Here is a 20,014-nt window from a genome sequence, read left to right on the forward strand (position 1 = left end):
CTTCCTGTTATCTAAATGGCAGCTTATCTCCTCATAGAAGGGTAATAGATTGGTTTGGCAAATACAATTCTTCATAAATGCTGATTACTGCTAATGATACCGTTGTCATTACTAAAATCTTATATATAGTCCCTTATCATCCCCTCCAAGAGCTTGCATACAGTTGGTGTTAGGCTAACTGGTCTGTAATTCCCAAGGCTGTATCTTGGCCCTTTTTTAAATATTGGTGCTGCATTGGCTTTTCTCCAATCAGCTGGTACCATTCCAGTCAGTACACTCTAAAAATTAGGAACAATGGTCTTGCAATTGACTGAGTTCCTTAAGGAACCTCGGGTGAAAGTCATCTGGTCCCGGTGACTTATTAATGTTAAGTTTTTGAAGTCTATTTTTTAATTCTGTCCTCTGTTAGCCATGAGGGTGCTTCATGTGATGTGTCATAAGGATAAACATTGCAGTTTTGGTTACTGACGCACCCCCTCCCTGTTTTTTCCCTCGTGAAGACTGAGCAATTATAAATTCAATACCTTTGCCATCTCTCCATCCTTAGTAACCAGATTCCCTTCATCCCATTTTTTTTTATTGGACCAATATGATCTGACTTCCCTTTCTTACTATTTATGTACTTAAAGAATTTCTTGGGATTTTTTTTTTTACCCTCCTCCGATATGTGCCTTACGTGTTGTATCTTAGCCGCCATGATTGCACCCTTACATTTCTTGTTGCATTATTTGTAAAGTTGGAATGCTGATGATGATTCCTCAGCCTTGTTTTTTTTTTTTTTGAAGGCCTTCTCCTTTGCTTTTATATGCATTTTTACGTTGGAGTTAAGCCGCCCAGGACTTTTTTTATTGGCTCTTTTAAAAAAAAAAAATTCCCAATGAGAGGCACTGGCTAATGCTCTTATTTAATATGCTCTTAAAGCATACCCATTTTTCCTCTATGTTCTTCTTTTTTTCCTAAGATTTTATCCCAATTATCGTCTAGTAAGGATTGTAGTTTAGGGAAGTTGACTCTTTGGAAATTCAGTGTCTTTGTATTTCCCTTATTTTTGCTATTTGTGTGATTTATTCTAAAATGAATTGACCTGTGATCGCGGTTTCCTAAATTGCCCCATATTTTCACATCCGTGATCAGGTCTGTATTGTTTGGTACTCAGTAGGTCTAGTAACGCTTTTTCTAGTTGGTGCATTTACCATCTGACTCATGAAATTGTCCTGCAAGACATTAAGGGAACTGGCGAGCCTTGAATGTACGGTTCCTTCCACCCAGTCTGTCTGGATAATTCAAATCCCCCATTATGACACTTCCCATCCTTGCCGCTAATACAAATTGTGATAGGATGTTTGCTTCCACCTCCTTCCTTTTGGATAGGGGGCCTTTAGCATACTCCCAGTATTACTTTTTCCCTTAGTGTCTTCCCTTTTGTAGCTCTACCCATATGCATTAATTACTCTTTGGATACTTTTTCCTGATGATTAATTTGTTTCCATTTTTTTTTTTTTTTTTTTTCATGATTAGAATTTTCTGCCTACTCTTAAATGAAAACCAGTGTTGTTAGACTTACTGGTAACTCTTTCTAGGAGTTGTCCAGGACAGCACTAGAGAGGGAAGCCTCCACCTCCGGAGGCAGGAAATACAACATTTAAATCCATAAAAGGCAGCTTCTGTCCTTCTTCCCCAGTCTTTATCTGAGAACTTCCCTGGTACGGGTTCTGAAACGACACAAACTGATCCAAAGTTATAACGGGATATAGAGAGGGAATCCCTGCTGTCCTGGACGACTCCTAGAAACAGAGTTTCCGGTAAGTCTAACTCTGTTTTTTTTCTATTCGTCTGTCCAGGAAAGCACGAGGGGATCAATTAGAACTTACCAGATTGCGGGGGGGGGGGGTACTACTGCTTGGAGGACCTTTCTCCTAAACGCTTGGTCTTGCGCTGAGATAAGGTCCAATCTATAAGGCTTCGTTAATGTCGTGTAGCTTGACCATGTTGCTGCTCGACAAACTTGCTCTGGTGTCGCTCCAGCCCGCCCAAGAAGTCGATGGAGCCCGTGTGGAGTGAGCCATGGGGGGGTGCGGGGTGAATTCCTTCTTTAACATCTTGTAAGCTTCCACACTAGCTTGTTTAATCCACCTTGCGATTGTGCCTTTTTGAAGCTTGGAACACCAATTACTTTGCCAAATTCACAATAAGTAGAGTATTGGATTTTCGAATGCTTTCCGACAATTCCAGATACCAGAAGACACAGGCTCTCTTGTGTCTAGTTGGTGGAATTCTGTTTCTTTTGGATTGGTTTGAGACCCACAGACAGAAGATAAAATAAGGCGTTTGCCTATGCTATGTCTTCCCCCCTCCCCCGTTCAAACTTACTCCCCTTGTCCTGAGGAAGTTTGTTCAAGAGTGCACCACAATGATCCTAGTGGTCCCATATTGGCCAAAGAGGCCCTGGTTTTCCATGCGGTTACGCCTGGCAGAGCAGCCTCCCCTCAAATTCCAAGGTTCCTGTGTATTTCTCACTGGAAAGAGAAGTAGGGGCCAAGAGGATAGACTCCCTGGCCCACAAGTGGGCATTTGTCAATCGCCTGGGACACGTGACAGGTCCCAGATGATTGCGTGGGCAATCGCGGCGTGCGGAGCCGCTTGAGCATGCGCAGTGGGTGCCTGGCTGTGAAGCCACAGCTGGGTGCCCACAGTTACAATGCTGGCACCGCCGAACGGAGGGTGAGGCGAGTGGGGCTTCAATTCCCCCGCATCGCTGGCCCCTGGGACAGGTAAGTGTCCGTTTATTAAGTCAGCAGCTGCAGTATTTGTAGCTGCTGACTTTTTTTTAAATTTTTTTTTTTTTTTTTTTTTTATTTTTTTTTTTTTTTATAATGGGAACACCTTTTTAATAGGAAAACCTTTTTCTTGTCGGCAATACAGTCTTGAACTTTTTCTAGATCTTGTCCAAACAAGAGGTCTCCTTCAAATGGGCAGGGTCCCCCCAACCAGTATTTTAACCATAAAGCCCTACGAGAGGAATTTACTAGGGCAGCAGTCTTTGCTGATTAGCTTGACCGAGTCTGCAGACGCATCTGCCATATTACCTGCTGCCTTGTGCAGCATGGGTAGAGAATCTAGAATTTCCTTCCTGGAGGTCCCACTTTCCAAATGGTCCAGCCAGAGCTCCTAATTGGGAGCTACTATTGTAGCCATTGCTCGTTTTTTAAATTTGTCATGGCTACTTCCCATGACCTTTTCAGCAGTACCTCCATCCTCTTGTCCATGGGTTCCCCCAAGGACACCCATGTCCTCAAAGGCGAGGTCCATTGATTTGGCGCACTGGGAGAAAGCTGCATCTACTTTGGGCACTTTGTTCCATATACAGGAGGAATCCTCGTTGAAAGGGAACCTCCTCTTCAAAATTTTAGGAAAAAAGTTTTTTCCCTGCTCCACCCACTCCTTTTTGATAGTCAGTGTGCTGCATATTGGAAATGCCCTGTTTTGGTCTTCTTTCAGGGTCTGATATATCTGGTCATATAGGGACAAGGGTGGCCTGCTCTTCTTTGATATCTAGCATCTCCTAGATCACCCCCAATAAGGCATCCACCTCCTTGATCGTGAGCCTGTATCTGGATGAACCTGTCCGTTGGCACGGAATATCTTTGGATGATGCTGTCTCACTTATCTCATCCCAAAGGATCTGATTCCTAACCCCCCCCCCCCCCCCTCGAATTGGTTACCCTCCTCTGGGGCTGAAGCAGGGGGAACTGCAGCTGGTTGTTTTGGTGGTTCAAGGTTCGATAGCATCGACTTTATAGCCTTCATTTCTCAACTCCAAATCAATTCTTTGCCATGCCCCTGTTGCCTCCTTGTAAACCATTTTTATCAATACAGGGTTTATAAAGGTGCTTGTTCCACTCTTCTTTAAATTTGTTCGTACATGATGGACACACCACCTTCTTCCCCCTGACCTCTCCGGTTCTTTGGGCTGAGCCTGAGATAAGAGAAGGAGAGACGAGAAGAAAAAACAAACAAGCTGCTGTCAGATACCTTAGCCAACCCGTGGATGTACCTTCACCAACACCTATGCGCAACCCCACCAGCCGCTGATGGGATTCACATGACTCTTTAGCCTGGATCCAGTCTTGCTAAGAGGGGGATGGGTGCTAGCATGGAGTCCATCACCCCCCCAGCCCTGTAGGCCAAAGGCACCCCAGTGTCCACCTACCTGAGCGGGGCCAGCAACACTATCTGGTTCAGCTAGATCCATGCTGTCATCAAGGAGCATCGTGCTGCTGCTGTGAATCGGTACCATCTGCTTGCCGTGGCTGGCGTGTGTGGTTTTTTTATTTTTATTTTTTTTATTTTTTTTAAACAAACCGACGTGGATCCGGCATCCACGCTCGCCCCGTAAGTGGTGTGCCAGAAGTACCCGCCATCCTCCTGCATTCCACAGGCTGAAACTCGAGGCCTACGCCCACCCCCTGCTGGACTCGCACCGAGATACCATAGTAAGAGAGGGAGGGAATCAATAGCAGTGCTAGGGCAAGGAGATCAGTAACACTTGCTGTTGCCTGTCAGTGTCAAGTTGGTTCCCCCTGCCTGCATGCGAGAGAGGGGTGTGAAAGAAGAGGGTGATGGAGAGGGGGCCGACTGAGAAAGATATGAGAGAGAGGGGTTGAGAGCCCCTACCTCTGTAGTCTCTTCTGTGTGTGTGATGCCTGGGTCAGCCTGTCCTCCTGTTGATGTCAGAGCTTGGAGCAGAGAGGAGCTTGAAGGAGTCCAGGCTTTGGGAGGTGCCGTAGATACTGCGCCCACTGCTGCTCACCTCTTTGGGGGTCATAGAGGCGGTGGAGGTCTTCTCCTTCTCAGGTTCTCGGTCCTAGCCACCCTTGTGCTTCTAGTCTTCCCCACGGCCTCTGTTTCTGAGGCCACCCACTCGCCATGTGGAGATATGCGGAGCAAGGCGCTATCAGCCTGCCCCGAGGACGCTGCTGTCTGCACTGGATTTAGCTCCACTGCCCTGCTCCCCAGCGCAACAGACTGGAACTCTCTGTGGCCAGGGGCTCAAGGGATGGCTGCTTTGGGCCCCACAATAGTGACTGTTGCTACGAGCTTCCTTGCCCTAGCTATGAGGTCTGACCCGCCCCCCAACCCTTCCTCCTGAGAGCCCATTTGGCAACAGCTAGGAAAGAGAAGGCTGCTTCATAACGGCCGCTTCCCTTGGCTCTAAACACTTTTTCTCAAGACAATTGTTGGCAAGAGGAATGCAGAGTGGAGGGTGTACGTGCCAGAACACATTGCTAGGGTTAGAAAGCACAAAGTGACATGGGACACTTTGTCCCATAGGGCACAGAACAGTAAAATACCACATCTAATGTCAGTTCTTTTAAGGTTAGCACATTTAACCCACAAGTCTGAAACTATACGTGAAGAACCTTTTTAGTGTGATGCATAGTAGTTGTGTTGCAGCACAGGTCCGTTTTTGTCCTCGCTGTATCTGTGCGTTTGTGTTTGGGGTTGCAGCCTTAAAAGTATAGGTTTATAAGAACCTGCGCATACACCTTCCTTTACCCTTCAGAAATGGAGGAAAGTCTCACAGAAATCTAGATTTTGGTATAGTACTGAATTGCTGTGGTCAAGGGCTGCACATGTCATGGTTCTGTCAAGCAATTTGTTTATACAGTAGCCTGACACTGTAACACACTTATGTTCTTGAATAGGTCTTGGGTAATGCTTAACTTTTTTTTTTTTTTTTTTTAACAGCCCCTCCTGTGAAGACAACAGAGAAAGCTGCTAGTGCACAACCTCCAGATGCTCCTGAAGAGTTTGTAGATGACTTCAGAGTGGGGGAACATGTATGGGTTAATGGCAATAAGCCTGGATTTATCCAGTTCCTTGGTGAGACTCAGTTTGCTCCAGGTCAATGGGCAGGGATTGTATTGGATGATGCAATTGGTAAAAATGATGGAGCAGTTGCTGGAGTCAGATATTTCCAGTGTGATGCCTTGAGGGGGATTTTTACAAGACCATCAAAATTGTCACGGAAACCATTTGAAGATGAGACTAATGGCGCACAAACCATATCCAGAGCTACCTCACCAACCTCAGTGTCTTCTGCAAATGTGTCACCTGTCCCTGCTGCTGCAGCAACCCCTCTTAAAAGTGCTGCATCTTCTAAGGAACCTGCTACACCTTCCCAGCTGAGCAACCTCACTCGAACAACAAGTGACTCAATTTCAAACCTTTCAGAAACTGGATCAGTCAAAAAAGGGGAACGGGAACTAAAGCTAGGAGATAGAGTTTTAGTAAGTAATTTTATATTTTTTGCCTTAATGCTTTCTGCCTGAAAAAATTCTCTCTTCTTAAAACTATGTAGCTAGATTTTTGATTTGACTGTTGCTGAGCTTCATATTCTATTACTGTAATGATATTGATTGATGTGAATGTACAACGCATATGTACAGCGTGGCGTAAATTGACGGTATTATGTAAAAGCCTGAAATAAATTAAAATTTTTTTTTAGACTTGCCGGTAATGGCTTTATATTCACAGGAAATTTTACAACAGTATCATGGCAATGTGACATAGGAGTTAACTACCTAAGGCGGGTGTCATCAATCTGTTGGTCACCAGCTACCCGTCAACCACTGCATGCTCACCAAATCCTAGGCTACAGAGGCAAGTATGTGGCTGCGGGACGTGGAAAGCCTCCATAATAGCTCGGGTGGTATTGGGCTCGTCTCCAAACATTCCCGAGATGTTGCTCTTCCATTCCCATTCTCATTGGCCTTCCTCCTCCCCGATACAACGGGTTTTTGGGTGATACCAAGTGGGAAGGTGAAAGGATTGCCTGCAGGGATCAGAGCCAGGAATTGTATGTTTGCCACTGCACCTTCCCTGTGCCACTCTGCATTAAAAAAAAAATTCTGTGCCATTCACTTCTGACCTCCCCAATGCCATACCCTCTTGACCACCAGCACCATACCCTCCTAATACCCCCCCCCCCCCCCAAATATCATGCCCTCCTAACCCTCCCCAATATCATGCCCTCCTGACCTTAAAGTATTCTTCTGTTCCCCCAGTACCATGCCCCAAATGACCCCCCTATACCTTGCCCTCCCGACCCCAACCCTATATGCTAATGATCTCTGTCCTGCTGACCCCTGTCCGCTGCCCTGCATCTTGCCGGCCTCTGTCCGCTGCCCTGCGTCTTGCCGGCCTCTGTCCGCTGCAGTTTGGTGTTGAATTTTGAAAGCAGTGGCAAGCCTGCTGATCTCACAGGTTTGCTGATGTGACCGAACACCGCTGCTTTTAAAATTGAACATCAAAACAGTGTTACAGACTCCTAAATACTGCATTTCACTATATAAGCTGAGTTTACTGTTAAAAATAACTTTGAAAATAAAGACTCCGGTGGGTGTATAAGGATGCCCGCTTGCCATCTTCTAACTCCAGGCTTACTGCAACAAGTGCGGGCTTACCAAGGTGGCCACAAGGCAACGTCACTGCGGCTGCGTGTGCGCAGTGGGCCGGCTAGCGGCTTTCTGATGAGTAGCGGCTAGCTGATAAGAACACTGGCATCAGACTTGTGGGGGTGGCTAGATTACTCCCCAGAGATGAAAAAAATGTCAATGTAAGTGAATGCAGTTTCTCACTGAAGCTAACTTTTTTTTTTTTTCTAGGTTTTTTCATGTTGGCTATACTTTATATTGGGGGCTTGCTAGGAAATTTCTTCCTGCTTTTTTTTAAATTTTTTTTTTTTTTTTTTTTTAAGGGGGAGCACCCTGGTGATCTTTGATCTCCTCTTTAAAGGGGAAGGCCATCCGGGAAAAAAAAACGTTTAATAAAGACACTTGCCTGTCCTGGGTGCCCGCGATGTCGGCCGCCCGCGCCCGACCATCCCTCAGCTCTCAGGTCCCGGCGCCGCCATTCCAACTAAGGTAAACAGGCAGTGGAGCCTTGTGGCTTCACTGCCCATTTCTTACTGCGCATGCGCGAGTCACGCAACGCTTTGTGAATGGGACACGCTGTGTTCTGGGACACACACAGTTCCCAGAACACACCGTGCCCCATTCACTAGCTGACGACATGAGGAGGAGAACACTGAAGATCACCGTGGAATAGGAAGAGGCGGATTTGGACGATCTGCCTAGCAACAGGCATTTCTGGTAAGTTAAAAACGTTATTTTTTTTTTTCCCTCCAATTTTTTAGGAACATTTTTAGGCTATTTATTTTATTTTTTTGAGTGGCCCTCCACTTTTTAATGTTCAGGTAGATCTCCATCTCTCAAAGGTTGCCTACCCCCGGCCTAAGGGATAATGAGCACTTTTGAATAACTGAAATATTCCCATATCTGTGAGAGAGAGGGACAATGAAAACGGCATCTGTTGCATTCTTTTTTGAAAACCCTGTAGGGCTCTGTGATGCCACATAGTTTTTTTTAAAGTGGGGAAAAAAAAAAACATTAACCTTGAAGCATTATAGTTTCCCTTCCAATCTGTTAAAAAATGTAAAGTACAAAAATGGACTACAAAGACCAAATCTTATACTGTATATTGTGGAACTGACACATTTTAAAAAGGGGGTTCTTAGAATAAATTTGTATGTTTAAATCAGGGTGGACAAATTAAAGTGATACTAAAAACTGTAGGAAACAAAAGCAGGGGGTGCGTTCACTCCTCTGCTGCTGGTCACATGTTCAAAATAATAAAGAAAAACTCCTTTTGGAATACAGAGTAAAAATTCATATCAATCGGTTTTAAGGTGTGTGTGTGTGTGTGTGTGTGTGTGTGTGTGTGTGTGATATCTCTTCAATAACATGGTGTGGGTGTATTTCTGCCAGTGATACCCAGCGGTCACGGATGCTCTCGAGTGCGCGCGAGAGCGGAATTCTGGGAGGACGTTATATGACGGCCTCCCAGAGTTAAGCAATCGCCCTGTAGCCGTCATTCGGCTATGGGCCGGTTGTTAAGTGGTTTAAAAAAAAAAATGTAATAAAAAAAAAAAAAAGGAAGAAAAATGGCTCTTTAAGAGCTATGGGCGAAAGTGACGTTTTGACGTTGCGTCTGCTCTTGCGTCTCCATACCCAGGCAGGGGACAGACTCCATCGCCTCTGACCCTGCCGATGGATCCAGTAAGTAAAGGAGGGCACCGGATCGTGCCAGGAGCAAGGGGGACCCTCTCCCACTGCCGATAAGTGATCTCACAGCGAATCCACCACAGAGACCACTTTTATCTTGTATGGAACCGCCCGCTGAAAAAGAGGATACCAGGGTTATGGCAGCTAGCTTTTGCCATAACGATATCCTCCTTCAAAGTACCGACGTATAACGACGGTGGGCGGTCCGGAAGTGGTTAACTTGTATTTTTGGATGGCACGTGAGCTGTATTCAGACAGTGATTTTTTGAAATATTCCTGAGCCCATGCAGTTATGTCCATCAGAAAATCCATGCCTGGTTTTAATGCAGGGCTATCTGAGGGCCCAACGATAACAGGCATCCAATATTCTTTCAGCCTTGTCTCTTGCGCACAGAAATTTCTCCAAATTCTCTGAATCTTTGAAACATATATATTCTGTACTGTAGATGTTGATCTCAAGTCTTTGCACTTTTACATTGAGGAACATTTATTCTGAAATTGTTGGACAATTTTTAGATGTAGCACAGATTGGCGAACCTCTGCCCATCTTTACTTCTGAGACACTCTGACTCTCTCAAATGCTTTTTATACCCACCCAGTCATGTTAATGACCTGTTGCCAAATAAACAAATTGTTTGCAAAATGTTTTTCTAGCTCTTCCTTGTTGGTACCACTTGGCTAGGCTTTAGATTTTTGTTGTCTTCCAACTTTTTGAAACGTGTTTTTTTTATTTTATTCTTTAAAATGGTACATTTTTCTGAGTTTAAACATTTTAATGTTTTCTATTGTGAATAAAATATTGGTTATGACATTTGCAAACCGTTGCATTTTATTTTTATGTAGATTCATTGTACACAGCGTCCCAACATTTTGACATTGGGGTTGTATATTGTGTTTTAAAGCTGGCTGTAGATGGGTAGAATTTTGAATAAAAATTCATAGGAGAATGTACTAAGTTTGTTTTTTATTTATTTTTAGGCTAAGTTCACACTTGAAACGGATGCAGCTGACAGCAGGGGTCCATTGTGTCCCTGAATCTGGCCCAGTTTTTTGCCTGAATTCGGACCTGAAACTGTGCCAAAGACTCACAGAACCTCTGGAGATGTGTGAACTGGCTCCATAGAGCTGATCACAATCTCCTGTCATGCAAATTGGATGCGGAAAAACCCACATCCAATTCGCACTAGTGTGAACTAGAGCTGCACGATTAATCGTTAATCAAAATTGCAATATTTTTCCCTTCCTGATCTTCAAAACAGCATGTCACGCTCTCTTCTCTCCCCCCCCCCACAAATGTAGATTTTTTATTTTTTTTTTAAATGATCACATGACGGTTCACAACTTATTGCATAGTAAACAACAATGTACAAGTATTAGCAGTATACATTACATACATCTGTACAGGAATCGGCCTACAATCATTTCCCATATTGTTTACCACCAATCAGGGGAGAACGAGATTAACAGGAGAAAAGACAGGAGATCACCAATGTGTGTAAGGATTGGGGGGGGGGGGCTACTCTCAGGTCGTGGTCCACCCAGACCCAGGCATGATCAAACGAAGGATCCTCATCTAGATCGGGTAGAGCCACATTCATTTGTAAGTTTCCTCAGTAATCTATCCAGGATGACCAGATCTTGTCAAACTTGCTTCGGACAATTCCTGTTGATATATGTTTTCTACAGGGGTAATACTACCTTCAGTGTATTCCTCTAATCGGTGGCAGTGGGTGGTGCCCTATTCTTCCAATGCAGCAAAAAGAAGGTGGAATATGCTATCAACAGTTTGGTGTATTTTCGCACTGTGGGGTCAGCTGATACAGGAGGGGACAAGACCATGTCATGTGCAGAAAGGAAGCCTCCGGTTGCCCATATCTAGGGCTGGAGGGGGGGGGGGGGGTCTCTCTGGGTAAATGGCTGCCAGCCTGCGTGGTGTATAGTAGGCCTGGTGTAAAAATTTTAGTTGTATAAAACTATCTTTGACAGAGGTCATATTGTACACATATGAGGAGACGCAATCCTCCCAGGCCTCTTCTGTGAGGGATGGGATGTCCTGTTTCCATTTTGTAAAGGTTTTAGTTAGCTTAGCGGGTGCCGATGCTGAGAGGCAGAAGTACAAGGCAGACATGGCCTATCAGGACCTGAGAAGGATCTGACTCGAGGGTGACACCACCGAGAAATTGATATTGGAAGGCATGTCTCACCTGTAGAAACCTAAAAAACATCCAGTTAGGGAGGTTGTATACTGCCTTGAGTTCTGGGAATGTTTGTAACCTACATCCTGTCTCTAAGCGTCTCAATTTCCACACCTGTCAGGCATGCTGCACATATGAGGGAGATTAGGATGGCCCCACAGAGGTGTGGGGGGGGGGGGAGGGTGTCAGGGGAGCAGTAAACCGTCCTAGCCCTATGCCACACTGTGACTGTTGTACACATCAGCGGTGTCAATTCCCGGTGGGCTTTAACACAGCGATAGACTAGATTATGATCCCAGGAGCGCTGCCTCCAAGGTCACTACCGGATTATCCCTAGGCTGCAAAAACCACCAGCGAACCGTCACCAGAACGGCCGCCCAGTAGTAGTGCTGGAAGTTGGGGAGGGCCAGCCCACCCTGTCCTATCGACAGCTGCAGCGTGTTCAATGCTAATTTATGCACCCTTCGCAGCCAAATGAAGGAGGTGACGACGGATTGTAGCGTTTTAAAAACTGCTGTTGGGACCAAGAGCGGGCTATTCCTGAAAAAACGCAAGAATTTAGGGAGATGCATTTTTTTATTTATTTATATTTTTATCAGGTTAACCCTGCCTACTGGGGTCAAGGGGAGTGACTTCCATTCCATGCCTCGTTTTGAGAACGACTCAAGCAGGGGTGTCAGATTTAAGATCTATATACCTGGCTACTGGCCCACCAATACGGATTGCCAAATATTTAAAGCTGTCTACCAATACTAATAACCCAAACACCAGGAGGAGACTTCAAGATAGTATCATCTGCATACAAGGATATTTTCTCCTCCACCACTCCCACCTGAATTCCCTTGACTGCAGGTTCAGCCCGAATCTGTACTGCCAGGGGTTCCACCTCCAGGGCGAAAAGCCCTGGGGACAGAGGGCAGCCCTGCCTGTAGCCCCCTACCCAGTGGGAAGGCCTGTAAGAGCGAGTTATTAGTACCCACCCTGGCTCTGGGGGAGGCACACATCAGCCACAGCCACCTAATAGACAGGTCCAAACGCAAATTTTCGGAGGACATCCCAGAGGTACTCCCACTCGACCAAGTCGAATGCTTTTTCAGCCATAAGATACAACTACTCCCGGGCTGCCCTCCCCCACCCTGTCCATGTGTGTCAGCAGTCTTCGTATATTTATATCAGTCCCTCTGCCAGGCATAAACCCAGACTAATCGGGGTGGATCAGAGCTGTTATTACAGAATTCAGACGGCCAGCCAATACTTTAGCGAGTATTTTTGAATCGGCATTCAGGAGCAATATTGGCCGATATGAGGAGCATAGTTCAGGGTTCTTGCCCGGCTTAGGGAGGATCACCACCACTACCTCGGACATGGGCAATTCGTCCCTGTCTAGGGCCGACAGAAGGACTTCGATAGGTGGTTAAGAGGTCTTCAGCATGCTGCTTATAAAATTCAGCCGGGGACCCATCCGGGCCTGGTGTTTTCCCGCTCTGCAGAGATTTGACCGCCATCTGGATTTCTTTAAGGGTCAGTGGGCTATCCAACCTCTCCCTAAAGATGTCCATGAGGCAGGGCAGATCTATTTGGTCTAGGTAGTCCCGTCCCTGTTGGTATACTGCACCCTGGAGCTGTAGAGCTCCTGGTAAAGTGAGGCAAATCGGGCATTAATGTGGTTTAGTGTCCGTTAGGATCTCCCCATTGATGGACTGTATGCGAGCTATGGACACCGGGGAGGAGTGCTTCTGTGATAACCAGGCTAGTAAGTTGCCACTCCTCTCCCTGCTCAAATATTCTTTGACTCTGATGGAGCAAGTGGATTTTTGTGGGGGAAACCCAGATCAGGGATACATCCCACAGGGCCACCTGAAACAAGAAGCACACCCGTGGGCTACGGTCCCAGATCTAGGCAGGCACCGGCCTTGGCCTCTGCCTCTTGTATCTCCCCTTCCTGAGCCTCCCAATGTGTTCCTGGAATTTACCCCTCATACAAGCCTTAAAGGCGTCCCAGGTGTCTGGTACAGGGACAGACCTGTCCCTCGTGTTCCAGAATGCATTCATATCGGCCCTACATGGCATCTCCACCCTTGAGTCTGCCAACCAGAAACCTGGAGAGTCACCACAGGCTCTCCGAAGGTGGACAGGACAAGCCCAGCTGCAAGGAGACAGAGGCATGATCTGAGAACCCCCCTAGGCAGGGATAGTGATGTCTCTTATCCTAGACAGTACCGCCCCCCCCCCCCCCCCCAGAGTACACCAGGTCAATCCTGGAGAACGTTTTGTAGGTAGCGGAGTGGCATGTGAAAGCCCTCAGCTGAGGGTGTCTCCATCGCCATACATCCGTGAAATTAAATGCGTCTGTCCATGCTTTCAATTCAGTGGTGGGGCCAGTTGTCCGGGAGAGTCTGTCCATCCCAGGGTCTGGGACCATGTTAAAATCCCCCAACAGCAGGATGTTGTCAGTAGCATTGCTGCATGAGCTTAAATACCACCTGGTAGAGGAAGGAGATGGAGGCAGGAGGGAGGCACATGCAATCCCACAATAACAACTTCCATATTTATTATATTGCCATGAATGATCACATAGCGCCCTCCAGGACCCACCTCAAGCGCCAGTAGGCGAAAGGGCAAGAATTTGCGTATTAATATGCTAACTCCTCTTGAGAGGTTAGAATATCTTGACTGGTAGGAGTGGCCCACCCATGACCTTTTGAGACTCAGGAGCCAACACCAGCGACCTTTTTAATCTTAGAGTTTAGGCTCCTGGTGTTCCAGGACACTATTTTACCTATGGACATAAGGTCCCACTATCCAGCCTATAGGAGGATGAAGTACAAAGTGAGCAGACTTGCCACCCACCACACCACCGTTTCTTAGCATATATAATAGGTTCCCTGAGTAAAACCCTAAACATGTAATGCAGCAAGTATACTGACTTGTACACATGAATAGAACAAAACCAAATAACCAAAACAAACCAAATACCCCCCCACACTGCCACCCCCCCTGCCTAAACCGGAGGGAGCCTTTTACCCAAAACCGTAAAGGGCAACATGCCCCTGTGGGGATGCGATGTGCAAGAGGGCACCGGAGTCCTGTCTTCTGGGACACAGTACATGGGCCGGGTATGGAGTCCGGATAAATGAATTGGTGCAATCTCCCAGCTTGCGCTGGGGGTACAATCTTAATGTTACAACAGAACTGTGGCAAACATTTGACATCGGCAGCCAAACAAAAGATAGCCACCCCCTGCTCCCATGTAAATACTGCATACAGGGGTGGTTGAGGTCAATGCTTCAGTGTCTCGAGGACCCCCCCCCCCCTCCCGGCAGTCTGCCTGGGCAGGGGTCCAGAGTGAGGCAGACATGGGGGAGGGTAGAGTATGACCGTATACAGCAGGGTGCAGTGGCAACCAAACCCCCCCCCGGGAGTTCCTGGGGCAAAACAGGCAGTAAAGCAAATGAGGATCCACCTGAGGGGAGCAGAGGGCACATCATAATCAGCGGGTATGGGACGTCCAGCATAGCCCTCACAGGAACACTGAAAGGGCTGGAGGGTGACACATCCATCCGACACCCCTCTCGCCGCCGAGTTTCAAGCTGGTATTTCCAGTCTGTATATAAATGATTGGCCGCGTACAACAGGCTTGTCAAACTGGTCCAAGGTGCAGTTAAGTAGCAAGGGCATCCGAAGGCAAAAGATCCCCCAACGGCACTGCATAAGAGAAGGCATCCATCAATGTCTGCGGACCATCTTAATCTAGGAGGATGCCTCAGGGGAGGTAAAAAAAATCAAACTGTCTCCCCATCCTCCACCCTTAATCTGGCAGGAAAAAGCATGCTATATTTGAGGCCTTTAGCATGCAAATTGGTCGCGTACTGCATCAAAGGACTTGCTCTGCCGGTGGGTTTCCATGGAATAATCTGGAAATATCATCAATCTAGGGCCCTGGCCTCCCTCAGAACCATGTCTGTCCTTGTGCAAAAGCTTAAAGATAAATGTGCGAGTGGGAGAGCCCTGGGGGCCCCGTGCAGATGGCATGTGGTGGGCCCTCTCTACCTTTTAAGAAGGGGGGAATCTGGCATTGGGCAACAGTTCCCTGAGGAAGTGCTCAATAAACGTGACTGGGTCTTTACCTTCAGCCTCTTCCGGGAGGCCAGTGACTCGCAAGTTGTTGCGCCTATTGCCTTTTTCAGCATCTTCTGCGCGACCTTCCAGGGCTTTCACCTTGGCCTTCAGTTTGTGTAGGTCTCCTGAGTGCTCTAAGGGTATCCTCTGTTGCAGAGACCCGCTGCTCTACCTCTGTCACTCGGCCGCAGGAGTCCAGGTCCCGGCAGAAAAAGTCCACATTTGTATGCACATGGTCGATTTTATCCATGAGTGCTGGCTGACCAATGGCCTGCATGGCAGCCGTGAGAACTGCTGCTGTGGCCGGGGGAGACTCCTCTGCCTCAGTCTGGGATGCCATGTGGCCGTTAATGGTGGCCTGGGCTCTCATGCTGACTCCGTCCACGGAAGCTGCTGCAGCCTTGGAGTGCTGGTTTTTGCCGCTGGACATGACCCAAAGCCCCCTCTATGCAACAGGGGTCAATCCACTGCTCTTGTTTTGGCCCCAAGAAAAGAGGATAGATGGCCGGACTCCAGGAGCTCTGTTACTGAGCTTCCACTCCCATTGCCATCCCGGACACGCCCATGTCACAATCTTTCTATCAAGTGCAGAGAGTTCTCACAGCTGGTAAAAAAACAAAAAAAAAACGGGCAGCCTGCCTTAGTTTTATTACAACACACTAATGAGTAGAAACAAAGTATCTTTTCATTCTTTTATCAAAGGAAAGAACTCCAGCGTGTAGATGAGAAAAGTTTAACCATTTAAAGACCAAACCTTTTCTGACATTTTGTTATTTAAAAGTAAAAATGTTCTCTTTTGTTCATTGATGGACACAGCTCCTGTAAATCTTTAGGGTTATATCGCCGCCTTCAGGAGAGGACAAGGCAGAACATGTCAAACATGTAAAAACAGCAAGACTGCACAGCACTGCCCATGGGGCGGTCCCACTGGCTATAACCCCTCACTCTGCTTCCTGCGGCTCAGTTTTTTTTCTGCCTAGTGTAGAAGGACCTGGCTCACTTGGGGGACAATTGGTCCTGGGAATTTTTTAATTTTTTTTTTTTTTTTTCTACAATTTTGATCCTGTGATCTACAGTCAACAGCCAGGCTGCGTGACGGGCTGGATAATATAGATCCTTGTAGTCTCCCGAGCCTGGCCATCGAGCATGAGCAGACCCTAGCTATGTGCTGGGTTGGCCCCGACATGCCCCTTCTGCGGCCGGTGAGCTATATCCTCCAGGGCACACATGACCGGGCTACTGCTGTCAATGCCAGTGTGCTGTGGCCAACAGCCACCCCGTACTGCTTGGGTGATGGGTCTGTGGTGGAATGCATCCAGCAGTCCCGACAGGAGGGGTAAGTATGACTCCCCCCCCCCCCTGCCTCGGCAGGATGGAGCAGCTGTGCATTCCCTGGTGGTTGACTAGGGGGTCTCTCACTCGCTCCCTTTCCTCTCTCCCTATCCCTCATTCCCTCCTCCCCCTGCTGGGGCTGCTGTGTGACTGGGTATGAGGTGCAGTGCATGTACCTGGCAGGGGGTCCTCCGTAGGGGCTCTTTCTTTCCCTGCTTTTTTTTCCCCCTGTATTATTCAGGCTGTTTGCCTTGAGGGGAGGCCGTCCTGCGGGCCGCAGCCATTTTGCTGAGGCCATGGGCATTTTCCTGTAGCCTTATACAGTGTATTGCTGTCAGCCATTTTCTAGAAGGTTCAGCAGCCATTTTCTTGTAGCCTCAGGGCGGTTTATCTCTAGTGCTGGTGTCTGTATACTTCTAGAACAGCACGGTTTTTACTCTGAGCACTTCATGGCTGACACAGGGCAGAGCGGACGGCGGCAGCACAGCTCAGTACTCTGTCAGGGTGGTGAGTCCTGCGGGGGGCCCCCTCAGTTTGCGAGGAGCTAGGAGGGTGGGATTTTGTGTACCTTGCCTTAAGTCCCTACGTTGTGGCAGGCGAGTGAGGGTCAGCATGGCGTCGGAAGCCGGCGCTTCTTCCCCAGACATCCCTGCTATTGCAAATGGCTCACCTGCACAAAATGCGGTTTCTATGGATGCTTTGTCGGCGGTCCTGGAGACCAGAGGATGCGGAGACCATTCGGACAGTGAGAATGTCTGTCTGGATTAGAGCAGGAAAAAGCACTAGTAGGAGCACTTATCACAGCGGTGCGGGATGCCCTGGGATACCCGGGACATCTGCAGAGGTGGCGGACCCTTTTTGGGTCCAGCAAACCGGCCCACACGCCTAAGGCGTTTCTGTTTTTGACTAATCTACAAGGAATGGGGAAGCCCGCAACGGTCCTTTTCACTCCCAGGAAGAATGGCGGTACATTATCGCTTTGAGGAGAGCCTCCTGAAAAAATTAGTCTCCTCCAGTCGTTGAACCCCCCCCCCCCGCTTGGTATCAAGGTTGAATAAAGTAACCACTATTCCGGTACAAGGGACTCCTGCCTTCAAGGAGGACCGAGGCAGTGGCCAGGCCATGTTTACGGTGCTGGCAACGGCCACATTACGACCGGTGCTGGCAACGGCCTTGGTGTATCGCAGACGCTTACTGAATGGGCAAAGTTGTTGCATCATGAATTGGAAAAGCACCAGACTTCCCCGGTCTGCGTAGAACTGACAGATCAGTTGGTGCATGGCCTTAAGTATGTCTGTGATGTGGCCCTGGATACAGTCCCCCTGATCTCTAGAGCATCAGTATCAGAAGTGGTGCTATGGTGCCTGATTTGGCTGAAATGTTTGGCTGCAGACCAGGCATCTAAAAAAGCACTGGCAGATTTGCCCTTCCAAGGTGAGAGGCTATTTGGAACCTCGCTGGATGACATTATTAAAAAATGTTACCGGCGGGAAGAGCACGTTGCTTCCACAGTCCAGAAAGAAAGGAGCCACGCCGTAGCCAAGGACCCTCTTTTTCTCCTCAAACGGCTTTTTCGCCTGCCCGGCATGGCAGGTAAGTGTTCCCAGCCCGACAAGGAGCCAGCTGAAAGACAAAAGCTTCCCTGGTTTCGCAAGCCAAACAAGTTTGCGAGCAAAAATGTTACCGCATGAAGGTTTTCCCCCACCCGACTCTTGGGTGGGGGGTCACCTTCGGGAGTTTGCAGCTTGGGGGACCTCCCTACTGTCCGACCAATGGGTCTGCAAACCATTTTCATTGGGATACAAGATGGTTTCTTTCTTGTCCAGTACAGATCCTGCTGCTGCACAGGGTGATAATGCCTGTACCGATGCTGGAAAGGCTTCAGGGATTCTACTCTAATCTGTTTGTAGTCCCAAAGGAAGGAAGGGATACGTCTAATTCTGGAACTCAAGGCCCTCAACAGCTTTGTGAAAGTGCAAAGGTTCAGGATGGAATCAGTTCGCTCCATGGTCACTGCACTTCATCAGGGGGACTTCCTGGCATCCTTGAATATCAAGGACGCATACTTGCATGTACCCATATGCCTCGGGCATCAGAGGTTTCTGCGATTTGCAGTCGGAAGAGCACTACCAATTTTGTGGCTCTCCCTTTTGGCCTGGCGTCAGAACTCGGTCTTCACCAAGGTGTTGGCCCCAATTCTGGTGTTGTTAAGGCAACGTTTAGGTTCACCGCCAGGTTTTTATAGCGCTAGGTACCCCCATATACTACCCAATAACGGTTTTAACCCCCTGATTGCCCCTAGTTAACCCTTTCACCCCCTTTTGCCAGTATCACTAAGCGATCGTTTTTCTGATCGCTGCATTAGTGTCACTGATGCCGCTAGGTAGCTAGTTTTTATTTTTTTAGGTTCACCGCCAGGTTTTTATAGCGCTAGGTACCCCGATATACTACCCAATAATGGTTTTAACCCCCTGACTGCCCCTAGTTAAACCTTTCACCAGCGATCACAGTATAAGTGTCACTGGTGACGCTGGTTAGCCAGTTAGTTATTTAGGTTCCCCGTCGGGTTTTTATATAGCGCCAGGGACCCCCATATACTACCTAATAAAAATTTGAACCCCCTGATTGCCCCTAGTTAACCCTTTCACCAGTGATCACCGTATAAGTGTTACGGGTGACTCTGGTTAGTTTGCTTTTTATAGCATCAGGGCACCCACCATTTATTACCCAATAAAGGTTTAACCCCCTGATCACCCGGCGGGTGATATGATATCAATTTAGGTTTTAGGGTCAGGGTCTGCGTCGTCCCAGGCAGCTCTAGGTTAGTGCCAGTACCGCTAACACCCACGCACAAAGCATAAACCTCCCGTAGTGGTATAGAATCTGAACAGATCAATATCTGATCAGATCTATACTAGCGTCCCCAGCAGTTTAGGGTTCCAAAAAAAGCATTGTTAGCAGGATCAGCCCAGATACCTGCTAGCACCTGCGTTTTGCCCCTCCGCCCAGCCCACCCAAGTGCAGTATCGATCGATCACTGTCACTTACAAAACACTAAATGCATAACTGCAGCGATCGCAGAGTCAGGCCTGATCCCTGCGATCGCTAACAGTTTTTTTTGGTAGCGTTTTATATTTAAATCCTGAAGGCAGTGCTTGGTTATCGGGGTCCCGTACGTGGCTAGGCTCCCAAAAAGTCCCCCACATGTGGTATCCCCGTACTCAGGAGAAGCAGCAGAATTTA

At 47.7% G+C, this 20,014-nt stretch overlaps 1 protein-coding gene across 11 annotated transcripts in view; it reads left to right on the forward strand.

Moving 5' to 3' along the window:
- The window catches only part of CLIP1 (CAP-Gly domain containing linker protein 1), a 259,076-nt gene that overhangs the window by 39,957 nt on the left and 199,105 nt on the right, over positions 1-20,014 (forward strand). For all 11 annotated transcript variants that reach the window (XM_077461934.1, XM_077461936.1, XM_077461938.1 and 8 more), the window contains exon 3: positions 5,749-6,290. In XM_077461934.1, coding sequence (XP_077318060.1) covers positions 5,749-6,290 — 542 coding nt within the window. The remainder of the gene's footprint in view (positions 1-5,748; positions 6,291-20,014) is intronic.

This window comes from Lithobates pipiens, unplaced genomic scaffold (genome assembly GCF_037356315.1).
Source record: "Lithobates pipiens isolate NorthernLeopardFrog02 unplaced genomic scaffold, aLitPip1_a1.2 Scaffold_3, whole genome shotgun sequence".
NCBI classification, from domain to species: domain Eukaryota; kingdom Metazoa; phylum Chordata; class Amphibia; order Anura; family Ranidae; genus Lithobates; species Lithobates pipiens.